Source organism: Haemaphysalis longicornis, unplaced genomic scaffold (genome assembly GCF_048455015.1).
Source record: "Haemaphysalis longicornis isolate Haplotype H1 unplaced genomic scaffold, Haemaphysalis longicornis Haplotype H1 scaffold_2, whole genome shotgun sequence".
In the NCBI taxonomy this organism is placed as follows: Eukaryota; Metazoa; Arthropoda; class Arachnida; order Ixodida; family Ixodidae; genus Haemaphysalis; species Haemaphysalis longicornis.
In genome coordinates, this window is record NW_027526295.1 from 235,536,414 (window position 1) to 235,555,368 (window position 18,955).

The 18,955-nt window shown below is 45.2% G+C and overlaps 1 protein-coding gene across 3 annotated transcripts in view; it reads right to left on the reverse strand.

Moving 5' to 3' along the window:
• Window positions 1-1,105: 1,105 nt before the first annotated feature.
• The window catches only part of LOC144167697 (protein 5NUC-like), a 23,937-nt gene continuing 6,087 nt past the window's right edge, over window positions 1,106-18,955 (reverse strand). For 2 of the 3 annotated variants that reach the window (XM_077696878.1, XM_077696880.1), the window contains exons 3-9: window positions 17,274-17,499; window positions 12,210-12,395; window positions 9,909-10,109; window positions 8,179-8,439; window positions 7,696-7,851; window positions 2,759-2,950; window positions 1,106-1,481 (exon numbers count right to left, since the gene is read on the reverse strand). In XM_077696878.1, the coding sequence (XP_077553004.1) occupies window positions 1,300-1,481; window positions 2,759-2,950; window positions 7,696-7,851; window positions 8,179-8,439; window positions 9,909-10,109; window positions 12,210-12,395; window positions 17,274-17,499 (1,404 nt within the window). In that variant the 3' untranslated portion in view covers window positions 1,106-1,299. Of the gene's footprint in view, window positions 1,482-2,753; window positions 2,951-7,695; window positions 7,852-8,178; window positions 8,440-9,908; window positions 10,110-12,209; window positions 12,396-17,273; window positions 17,500-18,955 lie in introns of all 3 variants that reach the window. The other variant, XM_077696879.1, reaches the window with a different exon arrangement.

The following is an 18,955-nucleotide window of genomic DNA, read 5'->3' on the forward strand; positions in this document are numbered from 1 at the left end:
AATGCACTGTAAATATGATAAAAATACGCTTACCTAACTACACTTGGAGCAGCACTCTGAGTATGGCACTGTCTTATGACATGTTAGGCGTATGTGAATTCAGCCGGCTGCGGAATCATTCTTATGTAAATTTCATACGCCATCCTTCGCGTTAAAACGTGGCGAGATTATAAGGGATATTTTATACTACAATGATCTCTGAATTGTTGGTTGTGTAATAAACCTGAAACTGTGAACTATTGTTTTACGATGTGTAGAGACGCAGTGTTCCATTGGATCATTCTACAACGGACAGTGAAGGACATAGACATCCGATTTCTTCCGGTGGACAGAGACCGAGCAGTTCCATATGATCTCTTTCTACTTATGGGGCTGTTCAGTTTGTGGAAGTGCCGCATGATGGATCGACATGCGGACCCTCCTCGTTCAACCTAATGGCTTTTTCGGGAGCAATGTGCGTGGCTACGAAGCGTCTATGCTGCCCAAAGTGAGCCACACAATGGATCTACCGTCTTGGTGTGTGTTTGCGTGTGCCTACCGGACTTTAGATTAAAACGTTTGACTTGTTCCCCTTCTTAAACTGTAAATATGTTAGACTGCTTATAGATGGCTCCTATTAAGCGCATAAAATTAGCATGATTACCTTGTAATAAAAAAAGAGAATGAACAATGGTAGTGCATCGGGCTCCCACTGCGGTGACCTGGGTGCGAATCCCACCGGGTCACATGTGTTTTTTTTATTGTTTTTTTTACTCTTTAAAATGGCGGCCGTTTTCCTGAAACAGCGACGGTTTTCCGCATAATGAGGCAAATAAGGGCACTGGGGCCTTAATAGATGTTTGGAGCACAGCTGAGAATGTCATCGTATAGCGCTGCTGATGTCAATGGTGAGAAAAAGACCTTCTCGGTGTCTTTTTCTCAACGGCGTCCAAAAGAGATGGTGGTTAAAAGGGGTAAACATTAGAAAAAAAAACTTCTGATAAACTTGAAGCAGAATAGATTGCTTATACAGTAAGTAGCATCATCGATCAGATTATACAATCATTGAGAAAAAAAGCTTTGATAATTTATAATAAACACATAAATGCCGCGATTTTTAGCAAAATCAGTTTATTTGAACACATTGAGAGAATGATTTCAAAGCATCTGCGTGATTTATACCTCCAAAACATTTTTCGTTAAACATGTGCACAAAGTGATGCCCATGACCAAGGTCACAAAAGCACACTCGCTCGCACGTGCACCATTGTTTATGCAAGAACATCAACCATTTGTCGTCGACACCATGTAAGTGCAGCTTTAGCACTTTGGGGAATGCAGTAGCACCCTTGCGTCCGGCGTTGACCGCGGATCTGTTATAGCATCCCCCGGGATCTTCATGGGATCACTGCTATTGTAAATTATTATACGTTCCTCAAGCGGCGTCTTGATGGGCGTCAATTTCTTGATGTGATTGACGAGAACTGTGTAATCCGCAGGACCTGGAAAGAACAATGAGATGAACTACATTGATTGCGTCCGGAAACCCCTCAATTGGCACTCTCATTTATAGGCCCGCCTCGTGGCGTGAGCAAGCCACTTTCGGACAATTTTATAGGTAATTTGTACAGCGCTGTTATGTGCGTCAAGAGGGAAGTGTAAAGCGGGGAAGAGGAGGGCATGTCTACGTGTAATGAAGCAGAACTTTGTGTGCGATGGGTGCTCGAGTAACGGATATGGTGCTTATAGAAAAGATTCGCGTCCCCCAAAGTTTCATTTCCTGGTCCTGCCTCACATTGCCTGGTAAAAATAAAAAAAAAAAAAACATTGTTGAGAGGGATGGCATTGCTTCCGCTGCAGCTGTTCAAGGGGCAGTAGGTGTCTGTTGGTGAATGACTGCTCCGCACATCTGCACTACCCTCCCCAAATGACATATTTAAAATGGGGGTCACTTCGGCCGTGTCGCAGTTGAAGACGGCTGGGGAAAAGGTGGTGGTGGTGGTTATTTGGGGGAGGGGGGGGGGGGCGATGCGGAATCCCCTTACATGGTAAAATTGCTTCTCCTATTTTGCCTGGTACAAACTTAAGTGAAGGCCCCTTGTATCAGAAAAAGAAAGGACGGGCGTTCATATAATGTATTCCGAAATGGTAGCAACGTTAAAATAAGTCGCGTATATATCGCAACCAGGATTGCAGCATTCCGCAAATTTACGCTGCATGCTAATTGAGTGCTTCGACTGCTAGCTTTCTTTAAGCTAGCTTTTTTGGCAGCAAGCTTTGTGCTATGAGCGAGAGCATTGATTTACAAAACTGTTCCTTTAGACGTTCTGGTCGAGCTGTTGCCTTGGTTGGTGCACAGCGAAAATAGCCAGCTAGCCAATGCCGCTCGACAATCGCTAACCTTTCATAAGCACAGATTCATTACTGAAACTAACCCGCAGTTTACAAATTACTCGCAGATAAAAATTGTTCCCGATTAGAAACCCTTGCAGCCTAGGACTGAGGCGCTTTTCTACGCCATAAAAATGTAGCGCCAGAAAATACGGCCATTAGTCACGAACCATGCTTACAAGCAAACATGTTTTTTTCGCTTCTGGATTCCAGCTCCAAAATGTTTCGGTCATGGGTGCTCCATACCTGCACTGTTAGTGCGCAAAGAAACAAAGAGAGCAGCGTTCCGCAATACAATTTTAATTTAAATACCACCAAAAAATAAAGAAACAAGGAAAAAGCATTACACAACAGTGATTCTTTAAAGAAGTAGAAAAGTTCACCTTGCCTCCACTCGTAGCATTGGTTGCTTTTTTATAGCCGTCTCCTCCTCTTCCAACGTAATCCGTAGTGACAACTCTATACACTTTCCAGTCCTTTACAGCTTCATACCGGGGCACCTTGCATTTTCGGCAAAGGACTTCAAGGGATTCGACACGGCTATTATTATGCTTGCCCAGGTCGTACTTCACTCGAAAACCTAGTGGGGAATTCAAAGAGCACGAATAAGACGGTACATCAGAGAAAACCTTAAAGGAGCACTGACACGAAAATTTTATGTTACGCTTTTATGGCTTTTATCGATGCTTAATGGCCTGGCGAACCTGTAACAGCACTTCAAATACTTCAGCGCGTGATAGTTAATTACATTGAACGGCCTGAAAATCGTTTGTTTCAAATTCCCGCGCTTTCATCCCGAACGGCGCATATGACAGACTCCCTGCCTGACCTCACGGCTAGAGTCACTAAATAACCTTATTTAGTGACACTACTCACGGCTTTGTGCGGACGTCACCGGCACCCGCTTGAGAGGGTGTTGCGCCCGCTCGCCGCTCGTGGGGCCGCGCGCGTGAAGTGACGTCACGAATTTTTGACTAGCGTTGTCGCGTCACTTCTTTTTCCTCTCCTGGAGTGATGTCACTGTGATGTCCATTTGCTGAGTGCCGCTCCGCGCGCTGCTCCGTCGGCGCGATAAATGAGATCCAATTGAACTATGTTCTTCGCGTCGCAGGCCGCTCATATTTCAGCCAGGGTATTCTTTTGAGTGAAGGAAGCGAACTGTGCAATAATATTAACGCCGAAAATTGATGTCAGTGCTCCTTTAAAGGGGCACTGACACAAAATTTTGAAGGCGAGATAACGTCGGAGATAGATTGGTGGGAACACATATACATCATCTGCAAAATATCAGCGGCGAATACAGCCTAGAACATATTTAAAATCAATTTTGAAGTGTGCGAAACGCAACCGAGCAGCCAGCAGAGGACCACGCGCAATTGTAAATAAACAACATCCAAACACGTCACGAGTTTGTGTTTGCCGCTTCCGCACAACCGTCGTTTTACGCGGGCTCGCCCGGCTCGCCGCTCCAATCGGAGGGCCGGAGGGCGGAGCTTCTGCTCTCGAGAACGAACGACCCGATCGTTGGCGGCGGAGGCGCCGTGATTTCGTCAGCTAATCGGGCAGCTGGCCGCGACCAAAGTTCTACAGCGATTCCAGGCACTCTGTTTCTATTACTGTTTATTACCATTGGATGCGAAAACGCGCCGGAGGCACGAAAAGCTCACTGAGCTAGCCGCACGGTCGCTGTGCAGGCGGCGGCCACGGCCGCGAAGTGGCCCAGGCCGGCGCAGGTAGCTCGAGTGATAGCTTGTTACCGCTGCACGAAATTGTCCCCAAGTCCCGACCATAGTGGCTTAAATGAGAAAGGAGTTAATGATGCGATGGCGGGTTGCATTAAAAATTGTCATCTGCACCGCTTACGAGAGCGGCACTCGAATATCCGCCGCAGTGCTGAGCCGAACACATCTGTAGGCGGACCTGTAGGCAGACCGGCCGGCTGCTCCCAGCGCGCGTCTTGCCACCCACCGCCTCGAGCGTCGCGCGTCGTTCTTTAGCCGCGGTAGCATTTTCACTCACAGCGCCTGCGTCACATCCACGGTCGCTTTTTAATTAAGCGCCTCACGAGATCAGTACGTGGGGGCATTCGCAGAAACTGCCGTCGATGCGGATTCGACAGTGCTACGGCGGCTCTGCTCTGTGATATCCCTCCGACGGTCACGTGGTCAGCTTTGTTCACACAAAATCCATCGTTTCGCGGCACTCGCTGAAACCGAAACTGCGACTGGCCGCATTTAAAATCCCTCTAATTAAACAACCGTCGCACGCTGAAGCAAATGACGTTTCTACAGGTTATAAGTAGGTCACTAGCTACTTATCGCAACGAAAAAAACAAGATGCTAAATTTTTGTGTCAGTGCCCCTTCAAGGCTCTGTAAAAATGCCGGCGCCACCCTATATTGCACACCGTTGTGCGGAGAATTAAAGGTAATTAAACGTGATGATTCGCACATAAGGACACATAATGAGCGCAAATGATTAAAAATGTTGAATACAGCGATCAAGCGCGCCGCAGCGCAAACTGCATGCACAAAGCGCTTTAAACATTTGGATTGCAGTCACCACAAACCGGTGTCAGGCAGGCTTCGGGGTAAAGTTCGGGAAGTAGTTCTGCGCACGGCATCCACCAATCTGGAAAGCTGTCCGGCACGCTCCCAGTTGTTCCTGCTTAAAAGCGTGCCTACTTAACAGCTTGCCCATTGGCCAGAGTGCCGGCGCTTTCAACTGTTGCGTAAATCGATGGTTGTAAAGCATGAGTGCGCCGCTTGTGAAAGTGGTGGGGAAACACACCACAAAACATGGTCGCACATGCTATACTGTAGACCATATTTCTCGTGAAGCTAAAGACACCCCTCCTACACCTATTTACTGGTCACTTTTTGTTAATGTGGTCTTCTTACCTTTTTTTGCAGAGCTGTGCTGTTGCGCCAAAAGCCGAGTTATACGCGCTTGCTACGCAGAGAAGTCAAACGTGAGTGCCGTGCGAAAAATCACGGTGGATGCTTACACTAAGAATGGGAAGGAGAAGCGCTGGTTGAACTTCCTGTTGATTTTCTGTCTAGATTTCTGTTGAATTTTACGACCGCGCCCGTCACCACGTGGCGGACAGCTACGGCTGTCTGTCAAGTGGTGCACCTCCTCCGTTCGCTCCTCCGTTCGCCCCATCGGTACTTCCCCACTCATGTCGGCTCAACGTCGCTGGTAACTTTGATGTCGGTTCGTATTTCACGTGCGGCAGCGGCCTATCCTCCTCTTGCGCTGCTGTTGCCCTTTCCAGGCGTACGTTGATTCGCCCTTCCTACAAACCCTCCTCCGACCCTCCCTCGGCACTGCGGTTTCCCTTTACCGGCACTTGATAACTCACTCGCGATTCGCGCTACCAATTTCTGCGCGACTGTGCGGTACCTCCAGCGATTTTTTGTACCTCAGGTGTTCCATTAAACACAAAGAGCTAAATGTCCCCTCTTAAAAAAACAACTTGAAAGGGTTCCAAATTAAATAAAAAGAGAAAGGCGGGTAAGTTTTTCGGAGGGCTTCGCGCACCCGCTAGTCCTCACGGTCCCCTTGACGTCCGCGGACCCCATTTCGAAAACTTCTGGTCTAAAGTGTTCGCAACGGTCATCATATTGTCGCGAAGCCCCCGTTCCGTTTGTTTTTTTCAATCTTTTAGCATCCCTCTTCGGCCACCGAGGCCCAGATTTTCTAAGAAACGCATGCGGAGCGTGTGCGTGTTGGCCCGTCGGCCGACCCGGGAGACGCGGCTTTCGAGGGGGACCATCGTCGCATCTTGTGTTACCGCGCGCCCTGGCGTCTACGACCCCCGTTGCGCGCCTACGCGGGCCGCTATGTTTTACGACCTCCGGTCTCGCTCAAACGGCAGCCTGTCTTTTCTCCTTTTCGAGTTTGTATACCTTTACTTTATTCTCACCAGTAATTCTTTTGCCAGAAACGGGCGCCTTCGAGTTTGAACTTTGTGTCTTCTGCGTGTGATTTTTTTCCTTTTCACTTTGGCGGGGACATGTCTGATTGGAGCTAAGAAGCGTCTCCCTGATTGGCTGCGGGTGTGCCTTAAACTTGTTCCCAGGCGTCCGCACACGCCAGTATGCGCTTTTCCCCCCAATACGTCCCCCACCGGACCACGCGAAGCAAATATAACGCGGCGCCTCCGGCTATTGAGGGCGGAGGGGCGACTTGCACCAGGACTCACTTCAGATTCTCTGCCGCCCGTCGTCGTGCCCTTCCGCCGGGAGACCGAGATCCAGTCAGCCATGTCCCGCTAAGTACTCTTAATCTTTTGACTGTCTCTCTCATCTATGTAATAAGTGTAATTGTTTTAACTTTGTATGTGCTAAAATGTCACCAATGTCATCAGTAAAGTAAACAAGTTACCTTCAAAACTTCTTCAACGCCTCGACTTTTTCCCTGCGACATCATGCTACCGTAGCGGCAAGTATGTGACCAAAATAAGCCGTTACAATATGCGCGAGGTAGCAACCTAACGGTGTCCAAAACAAGTACTTAAAGGACACTGGCAGGCAACTCGTGGGTTCCATACGTGAACGCAAGGGTAAGCTCAACGGGTCACCCGCACGAGGCAACGCAATGGGTTTCCTCAAAGTATCGACAAGGTGCACGGCCAAAGGGCGGAGGAACGGCTGTCGTCATGCCTTTGTTCCCACAAGAGGTTGCCTTGCACAAACGTTTTTGGTGGGATCGTTACAACGCCGAGCGTTATTTTAATTTGCGAGATCACTATTGCTTTTCGTAATTAAATCATTTATTTTTAGTTTGTGACACATGACAAATACTCAAAGCTGAGTCAACCAGCAGGTGTTCCGGTGTCCGCCCCAAAGCTTGTGAAATCACGCGTGCTGGTTATCTTTCCTTTATCACCCTTCGTTGATCAATGAATACATACATACTTATTACTCCCAAACCACGAGTACTTTCTTTCAGAGCAAGTCAAACACAGGTTAACGCGTACAGTTTTATGCAACAATGGCTGGAGCCAGCTCCTCAACTAAGACGTCGTCGGGCGGGTCGATGCCACGCAGTGCAGACAACCTTTTCGAGCGTACACAGCCTTTTCTGTTAATTATATTTTCAGCTATGCCGAGCATCTGTGAGATCTTTCTTTTAAAGTACGCTCTTTCCTATAGCGTTTCTCTCAGCACGAGCACGCATGTCAGAGCGTCCGCGGTCCACAGTAATGAGCTTGAAATGACTCCTTGTCAAGAAGAGGACTCGCTAAGTCAAGTCAGCGAATTCCAGCCTTGCTGCAGAGAAACAACATTCAGGGCGATTAAAGCGAAGCTCCTCGACTTACCCGAAACTTGTAGGAATCGTCCTTCTTTTTTCTTCGCCCCATATGCGCTCACGGAATGCTCGAACATGGCTCTCAGTTCAGAGCCGTTGATCGTCATGATGATGACCGACTGCCCGAAAGGCATGGTGGCCAGTATGTGTCCCATTGTTATCTTTGCTGTTTTATGAATGTGGTGAATAAAGAAGGAAAAAACAATGAAGGGAGATTTAATGCGGTCTGACATATAACGGGCACTGCGGAGTGAGTGGTTATCTGAAACTCTATAAACTCCGCCCGATCCAAACATATCACCAAGAGCGGCTCTCTGATACCACATACGAGACTCTTGTATGTAGCTACGATATATTAAGCCAGCATGCACAGTTTTTAGGCCACAATTCAATAGCTATGGTAAATTAAGCCAGCATGCACAGTTTTTAGGACACAATTCAACAGTATTAGCCGACAGATTTTGTGCTTTGCATCGAGCGTCAATCATCTCACCGTACTGTGGAATCGGTGCGCGGACTGAGCCTCCGTTTATCAGGGCTCCGTTGACGTCCGACCACCCGACCGTCTTTTTGGAGCTCATGTCGGCGTAGTAGGCGAAGAAGGAGTCTGCAATCAGGTTGCCCAAGTTGCACTCGCGAAGGCGGCAGATCTTGTTTGCCTGCTCGAGCAGTACCTTTGTGTAGCCGACGACTACTTCGATGGCTCGGGTCACGTTTGGCTTGTAGCAATTTATAATTCTGAGTATGTCATTATCTAGACAAGAAAAGTCAGCCGATTAGTTTAAATTCACACATGAGGGTCGCACTTTTTCGAGTGCAGTGCACATGAACAAATGTTAGACATGCACTAAAAATATGCACACCCAAGCACAACTATGCTTGTTCGTTTTCAGGTTTTATATTTTTTTCATCGTTGGCATATTATTTTAAAATGAGGGGGTAAACCTCAGGGGCTATTTTTCCAACTGATAATCGCGGAGAAATCGTGTTTTTCTGCAAAATCACTCCGAAATTCGGGTTTTTCGGGTTAAATCTAAGTAATACGCTGAGTTTATTTAATCAGAAAGTATTACGAGCTTTCTAACTTCAGCGCGTAAAAATGGCGTTTGTTTCAAGCTGGTAATCGGGGAAACATTAGGATTTTCTAGCAACTACTCTCCGAAATTTGGCGTTTGTTTTAAATGAATCAGTAATGATGACAGTAAAGAGCACCGATAACCTCCAAGAAATGCAACATTTTATTCCCGAAAAGCCGTTCATCAATTTTTTACACTATCATCTTCTTGCGAAAACGTCGGTCTCCATTCGAGATATGTCCGATCTTTGAACGTATCTCAGCCGGGAGAAAGTTCTCTCGACCTCACAGCTTCCATTAACTGGGCACACCAATGTCAGTGCAGCATTTTCTAGCCTGGGGTATCGAGCGGTAGAAAGTCATGCCAATACTCAAAGTGTTCGAAAGCTGTGTTTGTGGGGCTTACTTCCAGCAAGTGCTGGTTGAGAACGGCGTACCGTCAGCGCACGATTGTGCAGATCGCTACTTTGGAAAGGTACATGCGGGGAGAAACCTGGCTTAACCCGATTCTCCTGAAACATGTTCAGGGTGTAGAAATCGGGTAATTTTGGGTTTTACCCGAAAACGAACAATCATAAATAACCTATGTGTTCGCCTTCTAAACGAGTTTTTGTAATCTCCTCTCTGTGAATAACGATCGTAACCATTACACCTGCTTACCTTTTTTCACCGCCTATATTACTTCCCTCCGTTGTTTGATATGAGGGTTTGTCGCTTTTCCAGTGAGACGCTCGGCATCTGCCGCATTAGACGCTGATTTATTTATTGCCTTCTAACCGAATATTTTCTGAGCAATTACATGAAAATTTACGTCCAGATGCAGAGCAGGACCCTGTGCACCGTTTGTGTAACGGGACGTACTCCGAATCCGAATGCCAATTAATATAGAAATTGCTGGGGAACACCTTATGACGTATATCTTGTGTCCCAATAAAGCCCTTTTCAGATTTTCTAGCATTCTGCTTACACCCGTTCCAAGCTACTACATAAGTATTTTTCAGGCTATACTGACATTTTTCTATGCGGCGCTGGTCCCCTTAAGCCAAAAATGATCTGGTTTAATCTTGATTGGTAATCTATGTATACTACAGCGCCTTCGATTGCTAAATCCCATAAACTGAAATTCGTTTTCCATATTCATGTCGTACCTTCTTCGACAGAGCTGTTTAGCAAAATGGGGTTTCCTGTCCAATTCACCGCATGCCCGCTTTCGTTGAACTTGACTTGTAAAAAACCCAAAAACTTTCCGAACCAGAAGTCTTGCACAATTAGGCCAATGCTGCCGTCGCTCCTCTTGACTACGGTCGGGTAGTCTCCTTCCACTGTATTTTCTCTCGGATAACCAGTACCTGAAACGGAATATTTGTACATAGAACTTGAAACGTTTAAGGCACGGGACATATATATTGTGCTCCGGCGGCCTCATGTTCAAGTAGTTCATCCCCTTAGCCGTTCATCTCCGGGTGTGGACAAAGTGCTGCAGGCCGAAAGAGTGCCAACATTTCCACTGACGAGGATTCATCTCAGTGTCGTCACGCGCGTTTGATACTGGCTATGAAAGTGCATTGGTCTTACGATGATAGAATGTGCAACATACGCTTTCTTAATTGCTTGCGTTTGGATATTTTAGCTTGATTTCGTTTCTTCCTATGTCAAACGTGCCCCCAGTGATTTTCTTGTAGCCTATCTTGCTCGGAAGTTAATTGCTGTGCTTTATGCACTGGATAACTTTTTCGTAATGTCAACTGCTAATCTTTATTTTAAAGCAAAGCTTTACTAACCCAGTCGAGCCGAGTTTCACCGTCGCCAGCAATCTGACCCTCATTTGACCGCAGCAGCGCTGTAGCCTTGGCAACGCATCACGTCACTCGCCACTCCGAGCTCCGCAACGGCTGGCGGCGGTGGCTTGGCGCATGCGCTCTCCGCAGCTTGGTCGCCGCCTGAACACGTGACTCACCGCGCTCCTGGTGAACAGGAGCGCCGCGCTCGTCTAGTCAGTGCGAGCTTGGCCATGCATGAGAGCGAGGCCGGGCAGCCTTCTCTGAGCGTTGCGCGGGGGCGGGAGGCTTTGAGCCTTCGTCGTCACAAGCGGCGTCTGACCACCCCGCGGATATTGCCCAGCGAGCTGCTTCACTGGAGAGGGTCCGGAATGCCAAGCGCGCTAATCTAGAGTCGGAGACTGAGGAAGTGTGTGCCTACCCAAGCCTAATCACAGTCATGTCTAGCCACCGACCTAGGAACAGCCGTCGTACATGGCTTAACGATGAGTGATACCTAAGTATGACAATTACAGCTAAATCAAAGGTTAACCAAGTGAAATCAGGACCTAACCAGGCTAAACCAAGCTTTCGCTTTGCATATTCAGGGTTAGCTGAGCAAAGTCGCAGCCATCTTTAGTATATAACAGATCTAGGTCTTGATTTAGGTTTTCTCCTACTTAATATACTTTCTTGTTGACAGGTTCGAGAGGACATACGTTGAAATATAAATGTTAGATTTGTATGCTATAAATTCTGAAATAACTTCAGCTGTTTAAAACATGACATTCTTTTGGATCTAGTGGTTAACCCAAGCAGCCAAAGCACGCGGCTACATAGTCTAAGAAGGCCACCCAGTTGCACTATATTTAGAACAGAATATACGTTGGTTCCTTCTTTTTCTTTGTAGGTTTCCGAGGTATTGGCTAGTTTGTGTAGGAGGCTTCTATTTTCAAATATAATTAGCCAAAAACTTTTTACGCTCGGCAGGCTAATATATTTCAAAATTTCAAATCACATTGTTAGAGATATTGTTTTTAGTTTTTGTTATTAATACAACTCATTGACCAGTGCAAGTAGGATGCGCTATTGATAACAGAAAAATGACAACATTTTATTCCATCAGGATGACGCAAATTTCAAAAGGGTGTTATTAACCACAAGAGCATTCATATACTTGTGACGAATAAAGTGAGTGGTGCATCGAATTTATTTACACTAGTTCAAAAAGAAAAAAAAAGAAAATCAGAAATGTTTGTTATTACAATAAACTGTACGTAGACATGTGTACCTTTAAAATGGGTCATTTTTTCCCTAAACAACACGGCAAAGAAGCGTTTGGGAAAAGTTCGGTAAATACTAGCGCTATGAGATTTCCACCATACGTAAGCTGGTGCTTGCAGGTGTTTGCACGCATGCAAATTCGCGCATACAATGCGTGCATTAAATTGACAGAGGGACAGACCGTCCAACCGGTTGAAATCAATCAATCAATCAATCAATCAATCAATCAATCAATCAATCAATCAATCAATCAATCAATCAATCAATCAATCAATCAATCAATCAATCAATCAATCAATCAATCAATCAATCAATCAATCAATCAATCAGAGCGACTGGTATGTTGTCTCAAGGACTATAGTGCTTGCTGACAAGTAAAACCTAGATGAAATGCAAAATTGTGAATACCGTGGTAGAGAAACGTGTTCGTGTGTCCACCAACAAGAAGGTCGATATCCTTAACTTGTTGAACTATTTCGATGTCTCGAGGGTATCCGGAATGTGTGATCGCTATTATTATGTTGACATCTTTTTCCTTGAGTCTCTTTATTTCGCGTTTAAAGCTTTCTACTTCGTCTTCGAACTCCACAGCACCTGTAAAAAGTAATACAATTAAACACCTATTATCGTTAGAACCTAAGTTATTTGCATGCACTATGCCAGGCATCAATACGTAAACCGAAAGGTTTAAGTGAAGAAAAGAAAAGCACTTGCGTGGGAATATACATGACATTCCCGATTTGGCGTTCAATCATTTTAGAACGATCTAGCGTCGTAAGTGTTCCTAAACTATACCCTTTAACCAATTTCCATTTCATAATGAATGAATGAATGAATGAATGAATGAATGAATGAATGAATGAATGAATGAGTCAGTCAGTCAGTCAGTCAGTCAGTCAGTCAGTCAGTCAATCAATCAATCAATCAATCAATCAATCAATCAATCAATCAATCAATCAATCAATCAATCAATCAATCAATAAAGTTTATTTATTGTTCCCGGGAACAGTTGTGAGACCTTGGAGCTGGCGCACAAATAGATACCAGTTCGAAGAATTAAGAGTTAATGAAGTCAAACCTCAAGATGAGATAAAAGTGAGAACGATAGAGATAGAAAAAAGTAAAAGTAAACCTCGACAGCGTATATCGATAACTTTAAAAAGTAAACAAACTTCTGTACTGTATATGAGCAAGTAGAAAACCATATAAAACGTGTGTAATATGCACTACATACAATGAACACAAACAAAACTGCCATGATACAACAGAAGTGATAAGTATATCCTACAGATAAAAAAGAACATCTACACACTAAAGACAAATGTGTAAAGTTTAAACAGCAGTCATTAACATGGACAAAAAAGTCACATGCAAAGCATACGAGCACTATGAATAAAGATCCATTCTATGCGACGGAACAAAAATACAATATGGTCCTATGTAGGACAATAAGAGCGCGAGTATCAATGAGTGATGATTCTGCGAGTGTCTGAACTGAAGAGATGGAGTGAGCGGTTAAAAATATCTACTTCAGCGGAATAGAAGTTTTTTGTGCTCAGCAGCTGGAACCGCGGGCAGTGCTTGCTATAGGCGCGAGTACGGAAAGAATGACACTTTCTTGTGGTTTTTCAGAAACACTGTTTGCCGTAGATCAGAAGGAAAACCGCGCGGTTAATTTGTTGGTGCATTAGTTTAAAAAAAATAAGAGGTCAGCTCTATCACGCTATCCTTTAAATCAAGCACAACCAAATACCATGGTCCTGAGTAAATACTCGCTAGGGAAGCGATGTCTAAGTATCGACAATTTATTTGGCACTTTACCAACAGCCACGCTCTTACAACAACACGCCTCCGGCAAGAGCCCACGCATTGACAGCAAGCCGTAATTTCTAATTGTGTACAATTTCACGGGGAACCAACTGATCACGACAAGTGCAGCGAATGCCTGAATCTGTGTTATATCCATTGATACATTGGCCCACCCGGGCATCGCCCGGTGCTATCGCTAGTCCCTGATAAATAGTTAAAAACATGCTTAAGAGTCAACACGAGATCGCCGGGTAAATAGTATGATAGGTGTAGTGGAACAAGTTGCCTGCAAAGTTCGGGGAAGTGTCTGCGCCGTTTTGTTTCGAGTGCCTTGCATATAGTGAATATTAATAAAAAAAACTAGCGATATATATTTTTTTCCTCCATACACAAATATCTCGGAATGATGGCTGCCGAAATATTTTAACAGCGAAGCTGTTTAGCAAATCGTAATTTTTCGTGTCCGCAGTTAACAAATGCCAAGAAATGTCAAGGCCGCCTCCTTTAAAAACTGGCGCCTTACAACTTCGGGTAGTGCGGGTGGAAGGGAAGGGTATTTCGACGGTCTGGCGGGGGGAGGGGCTTTGTCCGCCATTTAATTGACAATCGACAATATTGAACTCGGGCAAAGAAAAATCACTTGAGCCTCGTTCGAGAGTACCCGGGAGCAACAACCGCGTAACACCCTGTATAGGCCCAAAAAGCATAAATGACAATGTCAACGCACTTAATCTTTTAATAAAGTTATGTGGGTTATTGGCGCAAAAGAATTTGAAAGCGAAACGAATCGTCGTCGTCCAAAATTCAAACGACCAAAGTCCGAAGCCAACACCCGCGCAACGAACCCAAAGGAAATGCTGAGTGACCCGAATTGAAAAAAAAAAAAAAAAAAAATGCGATGATGGCGCAGTCGGTTAGACGCCGGCTCATTAACGCCAGGGACTCAGGTTCGATTCCGACCAGAGGAAGCGTGTTTCTTCTTGTTTAATTGTTTTTATTGCCATGTTCCCTCCCATTGTGTAAAGTCGGCTTTCCTGCCGTGCGTTTAGGTTACGACACCGCACTCGGCGAGACAAAGAAAGCTTCTTTTTCAATGAATCGTGAACAACAAAATGTGTAATGCCTTGTGTATGCACAGAAAATCATAATGGGGGATTTTGAGACATTTAATCGTTATAGTGTGTGTAGATTATTGGTTGATGGTAACTTGGAAAAATAAAAACATAGCAATACGAAAGAGGGAAAAACAGCTAGAAATGAGCTAACGAAATCGAAAATGCTAAACTTGTACACTGCTCTTCCACGGCAAAGACTGAAATAAAAAATGGACGCGTATCCGCTCCTTTCGTTGCAAATGTCGACGAAAGACGATAGTCGACTGGTACCCCTGCCAAGTAAATGCCTCCCTTCTCTTTCCCGCTCACCCCTCAGGCCGTTCTTCTCCCGTCTCGTTCCTCCCAAGATAACACGCTAGACGATTGCTCAAGTAAATTTAAATTTACCGCGTTCCGCTGCTCCAAGTCGGGTGCCTCGGTGCCAGCGCTGCCGTACGGCGGAGGCGCGCGTGAATCGAGGTACCATACTACAACGTTTATAGAACCACGTTGGCCTACTCCAGGAGCGTTCCAAACGGAACGTGGAACCTATCTAGCGGAACCTTTCTTGCTGTTTCCGTAGGAATTCTAAAATGCCGCCAGGGGCGCAGGCAACAGCATGCGACGGTTTTGTGCAGTTGATGTAGTATTTCATTTGCTATCGTAAAAACCAAGTATACATGATTTTTTTTAAATAATGGAACACTACAAATACCTCTTATGCATTGCTTTTATGCTTTAAGTTTGCGTAATGTCTTCTTGTTCAAAAATGATGACAAGTACGAACATTGACACCGGACTTAGACGTTTAGATTTGGCTGCGGGAATATAAGACTATTGCGCAGCTTCGGTTTCACTTTGGCTGGATGGTTGAATGGAGTCCCAAACAGACGGAGAGACAGACAGACATACAGACACACCAAAATTTCTGCGTTTAAGTCGCCCAAGAGAGACTATCGTCTTTAAAAACTACCAACTTTTATGCCCCACCACCCACCCACACACTATGGTTCACCACCTACCCACAAAGACTAAAAACAAAAGGCCAAACTTGTATGCTAAACAAACGTTTTCAATCAACTGAACAAACGAATACCAACCGAAACACGTAAGAAATCGTAGAATGCAACCAACCGCGTAACGCCGTATACTTACAAAGAAAAATGCATAATGGGCGAATTCAACATGTGTAACTATAGATAATTGGTGAAAAACATAAAACACCCACAACCAAAAAATTAGAAAATGAAACATCAACTGTCTTAATACAGTCCAAAAGTAACCCGATTTCCCGCCTCATTGCCACATATGGCATCTGAAAAAATTCTGCAGAAATTCAGAGAATTATCTACTAATGCGTAGCATTCTTATGCCGCTTGTCTTGAGTGTAAGTTTTTACAGTCAAAGTTTTTGGTTTTTCTAAATCCTGTCCGACCAATTATAATGACGCTATTATAATGACTCGAAATGCAACATTCGCGAAATTTGCATTATTGTGGAAATGCAGGGCGTTATACGGATGGCAATTTTCCGTAATTGCTTAATATTTCTCGTATTTTTTAGTTCTTCGAAATATCGTTCCACCCCATACAACCATATACGCTGTTATAACGACTACATTTGGAACTTTCGGGAAATATGCATTATTGTGGAAATTCAAGGGTTTGCACGGTTAGTCATTTTCCGTATTTTTTTATATTTTTCTTATTTTTTAGTGTTAAAATTTCTTTTGTACCAATTATCTAACTTACGCTAATATAAATATTATAGGTGGAACTTCCGCAAAATCTGCAGTATTCTGCAAATTTAATGCGTTATAGGTTGACATTTTCCGTAAGTATGTCATATTTTTCTTACTTCTCCGTTTTTCGAAATTTCGTTCGACCAGTTATCTCCATTTACGTTATTACAACGATTACATTTTGGAATTTTTTCGAAATCTGCATTATTGTGGAAATGCAGGGCGTTACACGGTTCGCCAGTTTTCGTAATTATTTTATGTTTCTTATTTTTTAGTTTTTCGAAATTTCGTTCGACCGATTCCCTCCATTTACGCTATTTTGATGATTAGAGGTGGAACTCTCGCGAAATGTGTATTATTGTGGAAATGCAGGTCGTTACATATTTCGCCATTTGTCGTATTTTTTTGTATTTTTCTTATTTTTTATTTTTTTCGAAATTTAGTGCGACCAGTTATCTCTATTTACGCCATTACAGCGATTACAGGTGAACCTTCTGCGATATCTGCATTTTCGTGAACATTCAGGGCATTACATGGTCCTGGCGGTGGGGGTACACGGCAAAGAATGCTACGTATTAAAACCCAAAATGAACAGAAATGGCAGGAATGCTTACTCGTTAGTAGACAATTCTCAGAATTTTGTCGCTTTTTGTACGAAAGAGACGCAAGTGCCTGGGAACCAAAGCTCGTTATTACATCCTTCTGAGTGTTTGTCAATTACGGCACAGTGGCAAAACTTACTGGCACTGCGATATTTCTTTTTTCATTGCACTCGCTGTATTCCGGCGTATTCATATGCGGCCATATTCCAGGGTTATTGTCGCTTACCCGGAGCCGACAGGTACTTCGTTTGGGGAAGCACTGCACCAACGATGCCCACTTTTGTCCCGTTGATCTCGGCTACGACTGATCTTGGGAGGCTAATGTTCGCTAAGGCAGGCTCCTTTGAAAAGTCGGCGTTTGAGTTCACAACAGTTACGTTTGCCTCTTTCATTTTTTGTAGGAACGGAGCGAGCCCTGCCGGCCCATCGTCGAACTCGTGGTTTCCGAGGCACTGAAAGAGCGGAAAGAAATCATATAAGACAGAAGATCCCTTTTACAGCGAAGCTGTATGTGGCTCCCCCTGAAATTTATCTACGTCCGTGCGTCTACGCCGTCGCGTCGGCAAAGAAAAAGTGAGAGCGTGTAATCGCTTTTTCGTTCCAAAGAAGGGGGAGGGTGCGGAGAGGGTATAGGGGAAAGAGTAACTATGCATGCCGTCAGAAAATGTGAGCGTTCGCTGCGTGTGCTGGGCGAAACAGAGAGAGAGAGAGATAGATCCTTTATTTTTGAAGAGTCTGGGTTATTGAGTTCTGGTGACCCACAGCTACAACTTGACGGTAACCTCGGCAGCACGTTCCGTTAGGTTCTTCTGAACCTGAAGGCCTGAGCTGCCCAGTGCCTCCTCCCAGTGCTCACCAGTGGTTACTATGGTAAATGGGCCTTTGGGGCAATTCCACGTTAGATGGGTGATGGTGTCTTGCGCACCACATGCAGAGAAGTTGGGTGAGGAGTGCATTGTAGGATAAATTACATGCAGCCTGGCGCCACATGGCTGTGTAGTAGTCTGCTTGAGTCGCCACAGTCTCTCCTCGGTGTTAGTCAGTTCCGGGTGAGCAGGCGGGCATCGACGCGGGTAAGGCGGCCAATGCGCAGTGGTTTCGTGGAAGCTCAATAGGCTGTCGCGAGCAGACTGGGCTACATGGACGGAGACAAGACTAGGTCCTGCTGGGATGGTAAGCTCTCCCTTCTTTTCCCCCCAGCCCTGTGTGGGAAATAGTCCAGATCAGCTCAACCTGGGAGGTTGGAGGATTTTGAAGGAGAATTTTGAGCGCCACGGGAGGAATGGTCCCCTTGGCCAAGTTTTTGATGGCCGTTTCTGAATCAGAAATTATAATTGCCGGGGTCGGCCGATGTGATGTAGCTAGCTCAATGGCCCCTCTTCCACCGATGCCGCGTGGCGCATACGTATGGTGAGGAAAATGATGACGGGTGTCGTGGGGTCACACATGGCCGTAACTGCTTGTGCTTCGTGATGTCTGTAACTAGCAGCGTCAACATATACCGCACTTGGCCTGACGGGGCACTTTTTAGCCAATGTCCGTGCACGCTGCTGTTTTCACTTCTGATTGTGCACGAAAGATGAGCGATTGCTCGACAAACTTCGGCTCACCCCGCACTCTGCACGTTCACTTCGCGTTCACACCGGGTGACCGAACAGCGCCCGTGTGTTGCCAGTGGTGCAGTTGTAGGTGCAGTAGTTTCTACTACAAGAGCAGTTGACTGGACGCCGCTTCGCCAGGCCCGAGCTATCGCTCGAAAAACTTGATTTAACCGCGTTCCACCGCGGCAAAGCTTATAGCTACAGTTCCGTGTATGTATTGTGTACGAGAGGGAAAGCTTCTTCTTAGAGATGACCGCCTTCAACGCTCGAGAAAAATAAAATTTGTTCATACCTATCACATAAATTC